The sequence below is a fragment of the Salpingoeca rosetta genome, assembly GCF_000188695.1.
Source record: "Salpingoeca rosetta unplaced genomic scaffold supercont1.2, whole genome shotgun sequence".
Classification (NCBI taxonomy): Eukaryota; class Choanoflagellata; order Craspedida; family Salpingoecidae; genus Salpingoeca; species Salpingoeca rosetta.
The window spans coordinates 511,309-526,802 of record NW_004754932.1 but is presented as its reverse complement, the minus strand read 5'-3'; the positions used below and the strand labels follow the sequence as shown (position 1 = coordinate 526,802).

At 57.5% G+C, this 15,494-nt stretch overlaps 8 protein-coding genes across 8 annotated transcripts in view; 5 read left to right on the top strand and 3 right to left on the bottom strand.

Annotated features, from left to right (window-relative positions):
• PTSG_11630 (uncharacterized protein) overlaps window positions 1–137 on the bottom strand; it is a gene marked incomplete at its 5' end in the record, with an annotated part of 1,684 nt that extends 1,547 nt beyond the window's left edge. Inside the window, one exon of the mRNA XM_004998107.1 lies at window positions 130–137. Coding sequence (XP_004998164.1) covers window positions 130–137 — 8 coding nt within the window. The remainder of the gene's footprint in view (window positions 1–129) is intronic.
• Window positions 138–1,214: 1,077 nt separating this feature from the next.
• Window positions 1,215–4,512, bottom strand: PTSG_00696 (adrenodoxin reductase). Its single transcript, XM_004998106.1, has 4 exons — window positions 4,163–4,512; window positions 3,192–3,836; window positions 2,652–2,836; window positions 1,215–2,379 (listed from the first exon to the last, which is right to left on the bottom strand). The coding sequence occupies exons 2-4, from the start codon at window positions 3,649–3,651 to the stop codon at window positions 1,327–1,329; spliced, it is 1,698 nt and encodes a 565-aa protein (XP_004998163.1). The 5' UTR covers window positions 3,652–3,836; window positions 4,163–4,512; the 3' UTR covers window positions 1,215–1,326.
• Window positions 4,513–4,625: 113 nt separating this feature from the next.
• Window positions 4,626–6,745, top strand: PTSG_11629 (uncharacterized protein). The gene is made up of 4 exons (XM_004998105.1): window positions 4,626–4,798; window positions 5,019–5,123; window positions 5,489–5,901; window positions 6,237–6,745. The coding sequence occupies exons 1-4, from the start codon at window positions 4,634–4,636 to the stop codon at window positions 6,607–6,609; spliced, it is 1,056 nt and encodes a 351-aa protein (XP_004998162.1). The 5' UTR covers window positions 4,626–4,633; the 3' UTR covers window positions 6,610–6,745.
• On the top strand, window positions 6,741–7,927 carry PTSG_11628 (uncharacterized protein). The gene has a single exon (XM_004998104.1). It carries the CDS (start codon window positions 6,832–6,834, stop codon window positions 7,834–7,836), a length of 1,005 nt encoding a protein of 334 aa, XP_004998161.1. The 5' UTR covers window positions 6,741–6,831; the 3' UTR covers window positions 7,837–7,927.
• Window positions 7,928–8,270: 343 nt separating this feature from the next.
• On the top strand, window positions 8,271–9,671 carry PTSG_00693 (uncharacterized protein; the record flags this gene model as incomplete). Its single annotated transcript, XM_004998103.1, has 1 exon — window positions 8,271–9,671. One exon carries the CDS (start codon window positions 8,271–8,273, stop codon window positions 9,669–9,671), a length of 1,401 nt encoding a protein of 466 aa, XP_004998160.1.
• A 504-nt stretch (window positions 9,672–10,175) lies between these two features.
• PTSG_00692 (mannonate dehydratase) lies at window positions 10,176–12,464 on the bottom strand (the record flags this gene model as incomplete). Its single annotated transcript, XM_004998102.1, has 6 exons — window positions 10,176–10,693; window positions 10,912–11,144; window positions 11,438–11,553; window positions 11,752–11,855; window positions 12,023–12,128; window positions 12,459–12,464. 6 exons carry the CDS (start codon window positions 12,462–12,464, stop codon window positions 10,176–10,178), a joined length of 1,083 nt encoding a protein of 360 aa, XP_004998159.1.
• A 157-nt stretch (window positions 12,465–12,621) lies between these two features.
• On the top strand, window positions 12,622–14,084 carry PTSG_00691 (uncharacterized protein; the record flags this gene model as incomplete). The annotated part of the gene is made up of 3 exons (XM_004998101.1): window positions 12,622–13,192; window positions 13,401–13,504; window positions 13,770–14,084. The coding sequence occupies 3 exons, from the start codon at window positions 12,622–12,624 to the stop codon at window positions 14,082–14,084; spliced, it is 990 nt and encodes a 329-aa protein (XP_004998158.1).
• A 546-nt stretch (window positions 14,085–14,630) lies between these two features.
• PTSG_00690 (uncharacterized protein) overlaps window positions 14,631–15,494 on the top strand; it is a gene marked incomplete at its 3' end in the record, with an annotated part of 1,054 nt that continues 190 nt past the window's right edge. The window contains exons 1-2 of the mRNA XM_004998100.1: window positions 14,631–14,857; window positions 15,078–15,300. Of these exons, the coding sequence (XP_004998157.1) occupies window positions 14,714–14,857; window positions 15,078–15,300 (367 nt within the window). The 5' untranslated portion in view covers window positions 14,631–14,713. The remainder of the gene's footprint in view (window positions 14,858–15,077; window positions 15,301–15,494) is intronic.

Here is a 15,494-nt window from a genome sequence, read left to right as displayed (position 1 = left end):
ACACACACACACACACACACACACACACGTACACACGACGACGACGACACAGACACGACACACACACACACACACACACACACACACACACACACACACACACACACACACACACACACACACACACACAATAGCATAGCATACCACGACTGCGACGAATGATGGGAAGTGATGCCACTGCTGGTGCCGCACTGTTGTTCTCTTCTGGAAACAAGGCCTGCCGCACACCCAACACGAACGCAACAGCTACCACGGCCGCAACCACCACCACCAACAGTGCGCGCTTGGTTTGCCGCATCCAACACCCACGATGACGTAATCCACGGCTCGCAACACCACAAAAAAAACGAGCTTGCTTGCATGTGGTGCGGTCGGACGCAACTTTGCCTCCTCTCACGTCCGTGATGATACCTGCCTCTCGTTCTAATGGTGATCGTGTGATGTGACAGCACATTCACAACACAACATCACAGCACACGCACAAACAAGGAAGCAACAGTCACAAAGAAGCAGATAACCACACGCGCATGCACACATAGCGTGTGATGACAGGATTGCGAGAAGCAGAGCAGACAGAAAATACGAAGCAATGACAACGACACGGTGACGTGTGACATCTCCACAGACAACAACAACAACAACAACAACAACAACAACAACAACAACAACAACAACACAGAAGCAACCGAAGGAAACAGTGCTGTAAGCAAGGGAAGACCAGAAGAAGAAAGCAACATCAGCAGGAGTGTCGCGTAATGCTCCAGTTAACGTGCAGAATGAAATGAGGTGGGTGGAGACGAGCCCAACACGCGAACAGCCAGGGAAAAGTGTGAGAAAGAGAGAGAAAGAGAGAGAGAGAGAGAGAGAGAGAGAGAGAGAGAGAGAGAGAGAGAGAACAGCAAGTGACACGAAAGAAGCCAAGGGACGAACAAAAGGAGGAGAAGGAGAGGGCGGGCAACATCCCATAATTGAGCCAGCTGTGTGCACCAGTTACTGTCGGGCGCACACTCTATCAACAACAGCGTGGATGAATACAGGATCCACAGCGACTGGTCAAAGGGATTGCCACTCCCGCGCCACTCCATGGTCGTGTCACAACCACAACAACCAACAACAAGAGACAACGTCCAACATACAACATACAACATACAACAGTGACAACATACAACGTACAACGTACAACATGAACAAGAGACACCAAGCACACAAACACACAAACACACACACACACACACACACACACACACACAAAACAGCCAGCAAACAACACAAACAGATACCAGCGAAACAAGAGCAGTTGGTGACCGGCGGCCAGGGGTGATGTTGTTACACCTCCATGGCCTGGTTTGTGGCCGAGTCGTCACCAGAGGCCGCCATGGGCTTGCTCTCAGACTTGACCTTGGCAGCATCCTGCGCCGCTGCCGTTGGCGGCTGCGTGCCCGCTGCCTTGGGCTTCTTCGTCACCTGCTCGTCTGACTGCTGCCCCTGCGACACCGCGTCCGCGTCCATCGCCATCTCGTCAGCGACCGGCGCTGGCGGCGGCGGCGGCGTGTATGTCAGGTCTGTGTTCTTGCTCTGCGCAACGAGCTTTGGGTGCTCGAGCGTCACCTCCGTGGCGCCAAAGAGAATGTTGTCGACGGCCTCCACGCCCATCATGAGCGAGTGGTCCTGGTTGGCCACCTCGTACTTGTAGCTGCCAAAGCGACCGCGGCTCCAGAAGCCCTTGGACTTGAGCAGCGGCAGCGTCTCGCGCAGGACCTGGTCGCGGATGATGGTTGGCGTCGGGTAGCCGTGCGGCAGGCGGCGGTGGTACACGCTCACAATCTCGTCCTCGGGCCGGATCAGGTGCACGTTGAGCGCGCCCTGGATGGTCTCCTCCACAATCGTGTCCTTGTTCACCTTCTTCAGCGGGCTCTCGCTCACCTCAAACATGAGCGACCAGTACGGCCCGCCCTTGGGCTCGCTCGGCGGCTGCGAGGGGTCGCCTGCCACGCGGATGGTGGGCAGCTTCGTCTCCGCGGGCGGGCAGTTGGACTTGGCGTACGTGGAGAAGCACGTGCAGCGGTAAAAGGGGCAGTTGCTCTCCGGGTAGTACAGCCAGCACTTGCGGCCGTGCGGGATCTTGCCGCGCAGGCCAATGCCAATGACGTGCGAGGACGAGTAAAACAGCTTGCCCGCCATCTCCTCCTCGCCAATGAGGCGCAGCGTGTAGTCGAGCGGCATGGTGCTGATGCACGCCTGGTAGCGGATGCGCGTGCCGTCCTGCAGCGTGACGTGCTTGCCCTCAAGGTCAAGGCCAACCACCTTGCCGCGGTAGTGGATGCGCTCCTGGGGCAGCAGCTGCGCAATCGAGCTCCAGATGGACCCCGTCCCGCCGTGCTGTCACGCGATACCGGGTATTGAGGCAACAGTGTGTTTGGGAGTGGAAGCGGGGTGGGAGAGCAGGAATGTGAGTCGGTTGGCTGTTGAGAGGATTGTCCGAGGGATTGGGTCAACAAAGAGCACACAACACACCACACCACACCACAAGAACAACACACGTCTCGATACGGCATCACATTGACAACACACCTCGACACGACACCACAAGAACAACACATCTCGACACGACACCACAGCCACTCGACACCGCATTGCAGCGGATATCACACCTGTGGGAAGCGGAAGCTGGCTTTTGGTGCTGGGGCACGGCGGCCGCGGAGGACGTTCTTCATGGAGGCCTTGAGGTCGATGGGCTGCGTGCGGTCACCGAGCCACTCCCACTGCATGTTCGTGGGCGGAATGGCCCACACCTTGAAGTTGTATGGGCGCATGAACATGGATGTCACACCCTCGCCTACCCCACACACACACACACACACACACACACACACACACACACACATATACAGGTGAATGAAAAGAAAGAAGGGGGTTCGTTGGCAGAAGGGGACGGGAGAAAGAAAAGGGGAGGGGGAATCAACAAGAAGCCATTGTGAGATGACGTGTAAGGCGACAAGATGATGCACGAGCTGAGGAGCGGAAACAAGCGCGAGCAGCACACACACACACACACATGGACGATGGATAGACCAGCGAGTACAAAGCCCTTCACATGCCCACACACATACAAACACACACACACACACACACACACACACACACACACACACACACAGAAACCCGCTCCAAACACAGACAAAACGGCTCACCCATGACGTGGACCATCCACTCGTCAAAGTTGCTGGGCTGACGGCCGTGGCTGGAGGAGGCGCGCATGTTGGCGTCAATGAGGCCCTCCAGGCAGAAGATCTGGTCCTCAACATCCAGGACGCTGAGGTTGTTCTGGAACGGGTACGGCACGTAGCGGTCCTTGATCCAGACAAAGGAGACACGCTCAATAGTGGACCAGGCGTCGTCGCCTTTGCCAACGGCGTGCTCGAGCAGCTGGTCAAAGTACTTGTAGTGGCTGAAGATGACGTGACCACCCAGGTCAAAGAGGAAGCCCTCGCGCGTGCGCTCGGAGCGGGCCAGGCCGCCCGGTTGGCTGAACCCGTCCACCACCATCCAGCTCGGGTGGTTGTGTTGGTGCAGGCGGGTGGCGGCGCCAAGGCCCGTGGGGCCAGCGCCAATCACCAGAATCTCAACATCCATGTCTTGCGGGGTCGACATGACTGATGTCTGCTGTTGCGGATATGTGCTGTTGTGGATATGTGCTGTTGTGGATGTCTGATGTAGGGTACCAGTGGCGGTGGTGTTCGTACCAGCTTCACACGGGCTATGTGTTCAATGAGCAGTTGTGTGGAAAGATGGGGAGACTGAAGACCTAGGCCCAGCTATGAGAGGGGGGGGGGATTCTGCACATTCAACCACAGCACAGCACAAGGAATGGAAAATGATGGGCAAGTTGTGGTGGTGGGGGGGGGGGAAGGTGAGCACGTGATCCGGCGATATGAAGCGCGTGGTGTTGTGTTGTGTGGTGTGGTGGTGGTGGTACGTGAAGGGCATGGCATGCCATCAATTACGGCAATCCCCAAGGCAAAGTGCAACGCACAAGAGCAGCGCAAATCGTGCATCCCCCCTGCCCCTGCTTGATGTGATCATCACCCCAACACACAACTCCTCCACGATGTGCCACCCAACGACCGCACGACCGCACGACCGCACATTCCCCTGTTCTCACCTGTTTGGCTAAAGGATGGCTCAAAGCAGACACGAAGCCAACGCACACACACACACACACACACACACAAAGCCAAAAGGCCAGACAAAAAACAACCAAACACCCCAGAAACAAGGATAGGGTGTATGCCTGCTTTTTTCTTGCGTGCTTCTGTCTCTTCTTCTTCTGCACTCAACACTCTCTTTTGGTTGGCGGGCTGGTTGGCTGGTGTGCTGCTGGATATGGATGGGGGCTTGTTGTCTGCTGCTGGTCTTGCGTCTTGCGTCTTGCCTTGTGTGTGTTTGTGCGTGTGAGTGGCGAGGGTGTGTGGCGAGCGCGACACCAACCTTACACACGACCGTGCCGAAGAGTTGTTGGAAACATGCACAAAGAATCGCGTGATTTGGGCGACTGATGCAAGTAGGAAAATTCGCGATACGAGCGAATGTTGTGGGTCTGCGCCTGAATTCAGTCATCTCGTCACCGGGCACGATGGCAAAGAAGAAGAAAAGGCAGCAAAGCAAGAGTCAGGCGGCTGCTGGCGATGGCGGGGATGGGGACGGTGGCGGTGGTGGCGGCTTGGAATCATGGAAGCGGTGCCAGGCTCGTCTCAAGACGGCACAGCGCCACATGAAAAATGTCAAATTACACGCCGAGGTGTGTGTGTGTGTGTGTGTGTGTGTGTGTGTGTGTGTGTGTGTGTGTGTGCGTCTGGCGTGTGGGTGCGTGTGTGTGTGGCGTGTGGGTTGTGCTTGGGGGTGGTGATGCTTGTGCTTGTCGGCTATCAGCCACAATCGTCCTCACACACGCACGCACACACATGCACACACACACACACACACACATACATGCACACACACACACGCATTCGCCATAGATGTTCTTGATGGATCGGCTAGTGTACAAGTATTCAAACCAGTTGAAACGGGAGCGGTCCTTCCAGCTGCTGCGCAAGCTGCGCAAGATTGCCGCCCGCATCGATGTGCGTAGACATATGCGCTCATAACCCTGTGTTTCTTTGTATACATTGCAACATGGGGCGTGGTTGACTCGTGCACCTGCACATGAACGCGCATTACCACACACACACACACACACACACACACACTCACACTCACTCACCCACACCCACGCACGCACCCACACACACACCTTCACACTCACACCTTCACACACACCCACTCACACCCACACCCACTCACACCCACGCACGCACTCACACTCACTCACACTCACTCACACCCACACACCCACTCACACCCACACCCACGCACGCACTCACACTCACACCTTCACACGCACACATTCACACACACACCTTCACGCACATGCTTGTCAATTCTACAGGAGCTGGAGCCCACAGAGCTGCCCCAGCGGTATCTTGAGGTGGGAAAAGAGGCGCGGAGACAGAAGCGCAGCATGAGTATCACGAGAACAAGCAAACCCGCCATCGCTAACCCCGAAGGCGAGGGCAGCACCAGCACCAGCACCGTGTTTCCCACACTCGCCATGGAACAAGAGATGGCTACGCTGCAAGGCCTGTTGCAGCAAGCAGAGGTGGTGAGCGAACGCGCCGCTGCAGAGTGTAAGGTGCAGCTAGAGAAGGGCCTGTTCATGCCGTTTCACCTCGTGGTGCTCTCCAACGCCAGCCGCACGTGGAGCATGTGCAAGTTTACTGCGTTTACCCTCGAGCACATTCAGCGCGCTCTCGCTGCGTTTGCCAAAGCCATCACACCCAGCGTCTCTGCTGCTGCCCTTGTGTACGTTCACGCTATGTATGTGTGTGTGCCTGTGGTGTGTGTGTGCGTGTGTGTGTGTGTGAGTAAGTGTGTGAGTGAGTGTGCGAGAGAGAGTGTGTGAGTGAGTGTGTGAGTGAGCGAGTGAGCGCGTGTATGTTGTGTGAGTGAGTGAGTGAGTGAGCGCGTGTATGCTGGGTTCGTTCGTTCGTTCATTCGTTTGGATACTTCTCCCTTTCCTTCAAGCACTCCTCTGTTCTCACAATCCCTCGTCACAACACACACACACACACACACGCACACACACACACACACGGACACACACACACACACACACACACACACACATACACACACAGTGATACGCCTGCGGCTGCGGTGCTGTCAGAAACGGAGGACGAAGAAGACATGCCGGCACACGCAGCGACACCATCAGTGCCAACGGCAGCAAGCGATGCTGCCGCACCTACAGCTGCAGGGCGTGCGCCGGGGGATGCGTTGGTTGAGCGTGAGGACCGGCAGGATGAGGGGGCAGACCAGCAGCCACGAAAGCGAGCAAAGGTAGTCCCGCTCAACACGGTGGACAGCGACGCCGAGGAGCAAAGCAATGGCAACAACGGCGGTCGTGGTGGCGGTGGTGCTAATGGTGGTGGTGGTGGCGGTGGTGGTGATGATGGTGGTGGTGGTGGCGGTGATGCCGATGAGATTGACGCCATCTTCGGGTTCATGTGAGGTGGCCGCAGCACGTCGGTGTTCGCATGCATGGGGGAGGCGCTTGTGTATTATGCGCTGTCAATGGCATCCGAGGCAACATTATGTGTACATGTATGTTAATGGAACGCAGCATAAACAACAACCAACAACAAGAACAAGAAAGCCACATTGTTGTCTCACATCTCACTATAACCAGCCAAGCACAAAGCCCCCCCCCCCAAGCAGTGACAAACCAACAGGATGGAGCGGGTGAGGCGAAGACCCGTGTTTCCGAAGACGCCGCAGACACGGCGAATCAAGGTCCTGACGTTGGGGTGCACTGGGGTGGGCAAGAGCTGCCTGATCAAGCGGTACTGCGAGCGCAGGTTTGTCAGCAAATACCTGCCCACCATCGGCATCGACTACGGCATCACCGTGTGGCAACCAGCAGAGCAAGCAGCCTCCGGCAGCGCACAGCGCAGGCAGAGCACAAGCGCCAGCGGCACCACAGCAGGCAGCAGTAGCAGCAGTAGCAGCAGTAGCAGCGCGGCTAGTGGCGACGCGCTGGTGCGCGTCAACTTCTTCGACACCTCTGGCGATGACGTGTACTACTCTGTGAGGAACGAGTTCTACGAGTACACGCAGGGGATCTTGCTTGTGTTTGACGTGAACAAGCGTCGCACCTTCGAACGCCTCAACGACTGGCTGGAGGAGATGAGCAACGAGATGGGCCAGGCAGCCATGCAGCAGTGCTGCGTCGTCGTGTGCGCGAACAAGGTGGACGTGGAGCCGGCATCGCAGCCTGCCACGCGCGAGGGGAAGCGGACCACGGCGCAGCCGATCCCGCCCTCGCAGCGGGCCGTCTCGCTGGGCGAGGCGCAGCTATGGGCGGAGAGCCACGGCTACCGCCTCTTCGAGACGTCCGCGCAGACGGGGAACAACGTCGCGGAAGCGTTCCACGCGCTGTTTGCGGCTGCGCTCAGCGTCGCGGGCATGGCGGACGTGCCGGCCAACGTGAACACGGTCACGCCGCGGTTCACCAAGGACGACCTGGACGCCGTCACGCGCGTGCTTGCTGCAAAGAGCGACCACGGGGCCCTCGGCATCGGCGCCGGCAGCGACGCGGCAGAGGTGCAGCGCGCGTTCCGAGCGCTCGCGGGCAAGATCCACCCCGACAAGAACCAGGCGCCAGGCAGCGACGACGCCTTCAAGCGCGTGCTGCAGGCCAAGGACGCCCTGCTTGCTGGCCAAGCAAACGCTGCATAGCACACCACAGCAGCAGCAGCAGCACTTGTCTGTTGCTACACAGCTCTTCATCTCCCCCTCTCCTCTCTTCTCCTCTTCCCCTGTTCCCCCATCTCTCTTGCTTTGTTTTGCCTGAGGTGCTGTGTAACCGTCAAGCAAGCGTTTTGCTGCTGTTGCCAAGCAGCGCCCATAATCGACCAACCAACAACAACGAAGCAAGCCAAGCGAGCGCGCAGCGAGTTCGATCGTCCACTCTCCGCGCACACACACACGCGATCACACATCACACAGGAAACCTCAGACAACAGTGGAGGTCGCATAGGCAGGCGGGCGGGAAGGCAGGCAGACACCCCCCCCAAACACACACACATACACACGCACACACGCACACACACACACACACACACACACACACACACACACACACACACACACACATAGTTCGGTCTTGGACGATGACGCTGGTGATCCCGGGCGAGGCCGGGCAACGTGCCCAGGCGCGTGCAAGCTACATCTTGCAAGAAACACAGGAGGCTGTGCAGTGGGGTGGCGTGGCATGGGCTCCCCCAGATAAGCGGGAGCCGCTCACGCGCGACACCGTCTTGGACGCCCTCGCCGACTTTGTGGAGTACGGCGGGCGCCAGATCCTCTTCACGGGCTACGCGCACAGGCAAGGCTGGAGCATAGGCAGCGATCCAAGCAACATCGTCACCTGGCGCACGCTCATGCACACGATTGACAAGGCGCTCGCAAGCCCGGCCACCATCGTCCTGTGGATGCTCGGCACGTGCGCTGCCAACGCCGACGCCCCATTCCACACCTTCAACCGCCAGCGGCAGGACGGCACCAAGCCCAAGCGCAAGGCCCACTTTGCTGTGCGCTTCTTTGGCGGCGCGGAGGCCCTCCCTTACCAGATGCCGTGCTCGACCAAGAAGCCCGCAAGGAGGGGCCACACGAAGGAGGGCGACAAGAAGAAGCCCGAGAAGAAGGACAAGAAGAAGCCCGAGAAGAAAGGGAAAGGCGCGCCAGAGTCACCGGTTGCCACTGCCCCCGCTGATGCAACCGTGTGGCCGGGGTCACAGCGGTGTACGCCGAGCATCCGCCCTGCCGAGGCCACGCGCGCCGTTGTTTTGGCGGTGGAGCGACAGGGCCACATCCCATCGGGGGTGTCCATGCAGCTGGACGCCACCATTGCCCGGCTCGGTCTCCGCGTTCCCGTCATCGGCCCTGACGCTGCTGATCCATCTCGACCCGAACACGACCTGCAACCGGCCCCATACGTCTGCAGCAGGCTCTCCGCTTCACAGGAGCGCCCACAACAGCAACACCACCACCAACAACAGCAGCAGCAGCAGCAGCAACAGCAGCAGCAGCAGCAACACCAGCGTGATGCGCGTAAACAAAGTCAACACCAACAACCACAACAGAGACGACAGCGACGGCGCGGCAGTGCAGAGGATTTGCTGGATGTGGCGTTTGTCTCCCGTGCATGCGAGTACGTGCAACAAGATGGCGATGATGGTGGTGATGGTGGTGATGGTGGGCCGAGCGTGTCGCCAGCAAAGCAGACGGCACGCGGGAGCACAACCGGCCTGTGGTGGCAGGCAACCAGAAACGCTCGACAGCCGTGCAAAGTCAACGCCATCTACACGATGATGCCAGACCCGCACCGCATCCTGCCGTCTCCAACAGCCGCCCACGCTGTGTTTGAGGGTGTGCATCGCCACCTCTTTCGCCTGCTGTGCACATCTGACCGCAGTGGCGTGTTCCACGCTCCGCTCGGCCCGTTGCCCATCACCATCGCCGACACCACTGTTCAGCTCACCATTCGCCGCAACCTCACGCGCCAAACCTAAGAACACACGCGCATGTGTGTGGTTTGATAGTTAGTTCGTGTGCGTGTGTGTGTTTGTGTGTGTGTGTGTGTGTGTGGTGTGTGTGGTGTGTGCATGGCAGGTTGTTGCTTGCTTACATACACACAAGCACAATTGCCCTGTCAGGCTTTACTGCAGCTAACAGCGTCATGCTTGTTTGATTGAGAGTTAAAAGCTTCTTATTGGGTACCGTGAACTACAGAACAACTGCTTGACTTGCTTTGGGTTTTGGTTTCCAAGGGTCAAATACACAACCACCGCGCATGGTGCGTGCAAGCATCCAACAAGCCAGCAAGGCGTCCACTGGCAACGGCTCTAACAGGATGCCAATTTGCAGAGAATTGGGGGGAGGGGGTGGAGACAATGGGCTCTTGGAAGGAGCGAGAAAGCACACGCCCGAGCAAAAGCGAGATGCCACACACACACACACACACACACACACACACACACACACACACACACACACACACACACACATTCCGGGTGTCATGTGTCAGGGCGGAGGGCCTGCTGACTGTGGCTTCCACGCTCCTTCCCAAAGACGGCCTGGAACAGCGCGCGCATGTATCCCACAGCAAAGATGCGCCCCACCATCGTGTACCCAGACGCCTTGCCCGAGGTGTACCCTCTCGCCTTCTCCTCGTCGGCGTGCGCGTGCTCAAAGTCTGGCAGCAGCGGCACGTGGTCGGGGCGAATGATGCCGTTGAAGCCAACGTCGCGCCAGGCAGCCAGCGCCGCGTGCATATCCGTCTGGCCGTCGTCCTGAAACGTCTCCACAAACCCGTCCTGTGCATTGCCCTTGACGTCGCGGAAGTGCACAAAGTGCACGCGGTGGCCGAGCCGCTTGATGGTGTCTGGGATATCCACGCCCATCTCACTGAAGCAGCCCTGGCAGAAGGTGATGCCGTTGTGCGGGCTGTCCACGATGGAGCACATGCGCTCAAATGCGTCGGGCGTCGTCATGATGCGCGCCAGTCCCCGGATGCGTGGGAACGGCGGATCATCTGCACATGAGGGAGTGGGTGAGCGTGTGGGTGAGTGAGTGTGTGAGTTTGAATGTGTGTGTGTGTGTGTGTGTGTGTGAGTGTGTGGGTATCTGTGCGGATTGCGGGTAGTAGTACACGGCGCAAACACATGCACTGCAGCACACACACACACACACACACACACACACACACACACACACAAGCGCACGCTGCTGAACGCGAGACATACAAGACACCTGGGTGGCACGCCAAGTACACGCCCGCGGCCTCTGCGACGGGGACTACAGCCTTGAGAAAGTATTCAAAGTTGGCCCACATGTCCTCGTGGGTTGTCTCGCCTTCCGCCGTGCGCACACTGTCGTCAAAGTCTGACCACTTCCACTCGCTCGACAGCGCACCGCCACGAATCGGCACCTCGTATGACGTGCGTCCCACGCGAAACGACCACGGCATGAAGTTGTAGCCTGCACTCCATCATGCGCATGCACGTGAGGGTCAGGGCGGACATGCGCGCGCGCGTGTGTGTGTGTGTGCGTGGGTTGAGTGAGTGAGCGCAGTGGCGCGAGGTTGCGTGGGACATTTGAGTTTGGCGATGACGCTGGAGTGCTGGCGTGGATGGCAGGGCATGCAAACCATGCGCGCAATGCAAAGCGCGTTCATGTGTGTGTGTGTGTATGTATGTATGTATGTATGTGTGTGTGTGTGTGTGTGTGTGTGTGTGTGTGTGTGTGTGTGTGTGTGTGTGTGTGTGTGTGTTGCGACGCACAGAGAATCGGGATTTGGGCTTCACCCATGGCACGGATGCACTTTTTGAAGTGTTCCAGCTGCTCATCTCGTCCAGGCTTTCCTTGCACAATCAAGTCCATGGGCGGGCCGCCCTGCAGGAATACATACGTGTGATGTGTGATATGTGTGTGTGTGTGTGTGTGTGTGTGTGTGTGTGTGTGTGTGTGTGTGTGTGTGTGTGCGTGTGTGTGAGACTTGGGTTGGGGGGCGGCACTCGCACAGTGTTTGTGAGACACATATGCCACAAGCAATCTAACACGCGCGCGCACACACACATACACACATTCTACCTCGATGGCGGAGAGACGCAAGTTGTATGCTTCGCATTGCTGTCGCAACGCTACGAGTTCCTCCACTGTGTCTGGCATGGCGTCCATGTCATAGTAGACGACATCTGGCCCGCGTGGATTGCGTGTGTGTGTATGTGTACATGAGTGTGTGTGCGTGTGAGAGAGAAAGGATCGCGTGGATCGAACTCGGCATACAGATACCATTTCACGACCGCTTACACACACGCACACTTCTACACACACACACACTCATCTACACATACGTACACACCTGTGACGCCGATCTGAGCGGCGAGCCTTAGGTTCTTGTCATTGAGAGGTGTGAGCACGCTGGCGATCCTGGGTGTTGCTCCCGTCCAGTTGCAGTACTTGATCCCCTGCCACACGTGAGTTGTGGGTGGACCGGGTTTCAATATGTGCGTTGTACATGTGTGTGTGTGCATGTGTGTGTGCATGTGGATGTGTCTGGATGGTGTCGCCACTTGTCTCACAGACAGACAGACACACAACCACACAACACAACACAGACAGACAGACAGACAGACAGACAGACAGACAGACAGACAGACAGACAGACAGACAGATAGACAGACAGACAGACAGACAGACACACACACACACACACACAACACAACACAACACAACCACACAACACAACACACACACACACACACACACACACACACACACACACACACAACACTCACTGCCATCTTCGCTGTTTGTTTGTTGTTTTCGGGGGCTGTCCTCCAAAGGCAAAATTGCGCTCTGAACAAAGACAAATTTGCCTTTGGCATCATCGCTTATCACTCACACACACAACCAGACAGCCCTCACGACCACAACATACCACACGCCACGAGCAGCAATATGAGCGATAGGGCCAAGCCGGGGAACCTGCAGTCTCCGTATGAGACGTGTGGGTGGCTGACGCTGAAGGAAGGGTACTTGCAGAAGACCAAGCTGGCAAAGGGGCTGATTCCGTCCACGAAGCTGCGCTGGTTTGCGCTCAAGCAGAACCCAAAGACGTACGAGAGCAGGCTGGAGTATTACGAAGGCCGCACATGCAAAGGCTGGATCTCACTGCGGGATGCCGTGGTGATGCCGACGCGGAAGTTGGGCGCGTTCACCGTTACCACGTACCACAAGCACGGGGCTGCTACCGTGGCGCGCACCATGAAGCTGCAGGGCGAGACGCACGACCAGCACAGCAGCACGGGCTGGGTTGTGGCGCTCAAGAACGCGGCAAAGTCATACAAGGAGCACGGCAAAGACAGCCGCGCCCCGAGCGACGCTGGAAGCGTACAGCGACAGCAGCAGCAGCAGCAACACCACCAACAACAGCACGCTCAGGCTGAGGATGAAGCACAGGCAGCAAAGCTGACCCCAGAGCTGTTGGACCGATTGGAGAATGACGAAAGCTCCGTGGCACAACGTGCCAGTACGTCGAGTGCATGTGTTGCTTTGGCTGTGCGAGTGGGTGTGTGTGCGTTGGGTGTTTATTTGTTGCCTGGGTGCGTTCGTGTAGTTGTGTGTTTGCAGACTTGCGATTGCGTCCACCCTTCTTGTTTGCACGTGCCCCAAACAAAGCCTCTTGCACTCACGCCGTCGTTCGTTCGTGCGTGCGTATGCTTGATTACCCACACCAGACCGCACAGGTGGTGAAGAATTGGACGGCGACGCCATTGATCGGGCTCGATGGCAAGCCCTTCAACGTCGCTTCCAACACAGCTCAGAGGACCAGCAGCCAGAGGTGTGCGCGTTTGTCTTTTCTTCTGCGTGTGTGTGTGTGTGTGCGTGTGCCTGTGTGTGTTTCTGCACATGTTGTGCGTGCGTGCGTGCGTGCGTGCGTGCGTGCGTGCGTGCGTGCGTGCGTGTGTGTGTTTCTGCACATGTTGTGTGCGTGTCCCATGTGCGTGTACTTGCGTGCGTGTTCCTCTGACTTCCTCCTCAGCAGCAGCCACGTGAATGCAAACGAAGCACACTCATAGCCTGCATTCGTCTGGGGTGGGGTGCAGGTTGACCTTGAGGAGGACGAGGACGTGCGACTGCTGCGGGAGATGGAGGAAGAGGAAGAGCGACGCCAGGAGGAGGAGCGTCTTGCCTTCCTCGCCGAGCGACAAGCGAGACTGCAGCGGCAGGAAAGCGTGAGGGGCCTGCAGGACACTGTATTGGAAGACGATGGCGCGATGAGCGAGGGCGACGAGTGGGACCCCGAGGAAGAGATGCGGCTCATGCGTGAGGCGGAGGAGGAAGAAGAGAGGAGACAGGAGGAGGAACGGCGCCTGTGGTTGGAGGAACAGCGCAAGAAGAAGGAGGCCGAGGCGTCGTAATGTCGTCGTGATGTAGTGTGGCGTGACGTGACATGATATGTGGGGAGGCAGGTGCTCATGTGCGTGTATATGTGTGTGTGTGCATGTGCGTGTGTGTGCATGTGTGTGTGTGTGTGTGCATGTGTGTGTGCATGTGTGTGCGCTCTCTCTGTCTCTCTCTCTGTCTCTGTCTCTGTCTCTGTCTCTGTCTCTGTCTCTCTGTCTCTGTCTCTCTTCGGTGTTCTTCCTCGTCTCTCCTGTGCACCTTTTCCTCGTCTCCTTGCAGTGTGCTGAGGCACACACACACACACACACACACACACACACACACACACACACACACACACACACCTCCGGGCCCCTGTTCGTTGCAGAGTGAATGCACAGCCTCTTGTCTCCCCTCGAGCTGTCGTTGTGGCGTCTGTGTGTCTGTGTGTCTGTGTGTCCCCTTTAAACGGCTTGCGTATGGAGCAAGGGTCAAAGGAGTTGGGTGTTGGGAGCAGGGGTAGGGGGCAGGGGCAGGAAGAGGTGTGACAAAGGTTGGCACGAACACGCAACACATTTCAGGTCATGACAGTCATCAACAGCAAGAAGATACAGCCGAAGACAATCGCGACGACAACGACAACAACAGCGACAACAAACAAGCCATGGCAGGGTTGATCGCAGGCTTGGGCGCGTTCCTCGGCGGCGCGTTTGCGGTGCGCAAGGCAGAGCAGGAGATTGACGACCTCGTCTCGGACAAGAACGAGGCCAAGGCAACCCGCAAAGCAGAGTCTGTGGGCCGCCAACTGGTGCGCATTGCGCGTGTGTGTGTATGTGTGTGTGTATGTGTGTGTATGTGTGGATATGTATGTGTGTGTATGTGTGTGTATGTGTGTGATGGTGTGTTTGTGCGTGCGCGTGGATGCACCATGGATCATCGCTCATGCAGCAGGCGCAGCTCATGTCATCATCCATCCGCCTTCCAACCCCTGTCCCATTCCCTGTTGCACCGCACCTCTGGATCTGCAGGAAGACACAAATGCCAAGCTCCGTGTGAAGCACGAAGTGGAGCGGGAGCGGCGCGATCAGCGTCGCCTTGACATGCGGTACAAACACGGGCTCGACACACATGCGTCCTCCTCCTCATCGTCGTCGTCGTCACATGGCAGAGCCCAGCGTGGCAGCAGCAATGATGCCGGTGCCAGCGTCCCAAACACGGTCGAGTTTGAAGTGTCCGGCGTCTTTGGCAAATGTACGTGTGTGTGTGTGTGTGTGTGTGTGTGTGTGTGTGTGTGTGTGTGTGTGTGTGTGTGTGTGTGTGTGTGTGTTTAGAGATGCACAATCTTTTCTATTCTCAAGACTCTCATCTCTTCTCCCCATGCCTCTCGCTGCCCTGTTCCCTCTCGTCTCTCGCCCTCATCCATTCTCTTGTGTGCTCATACTTTC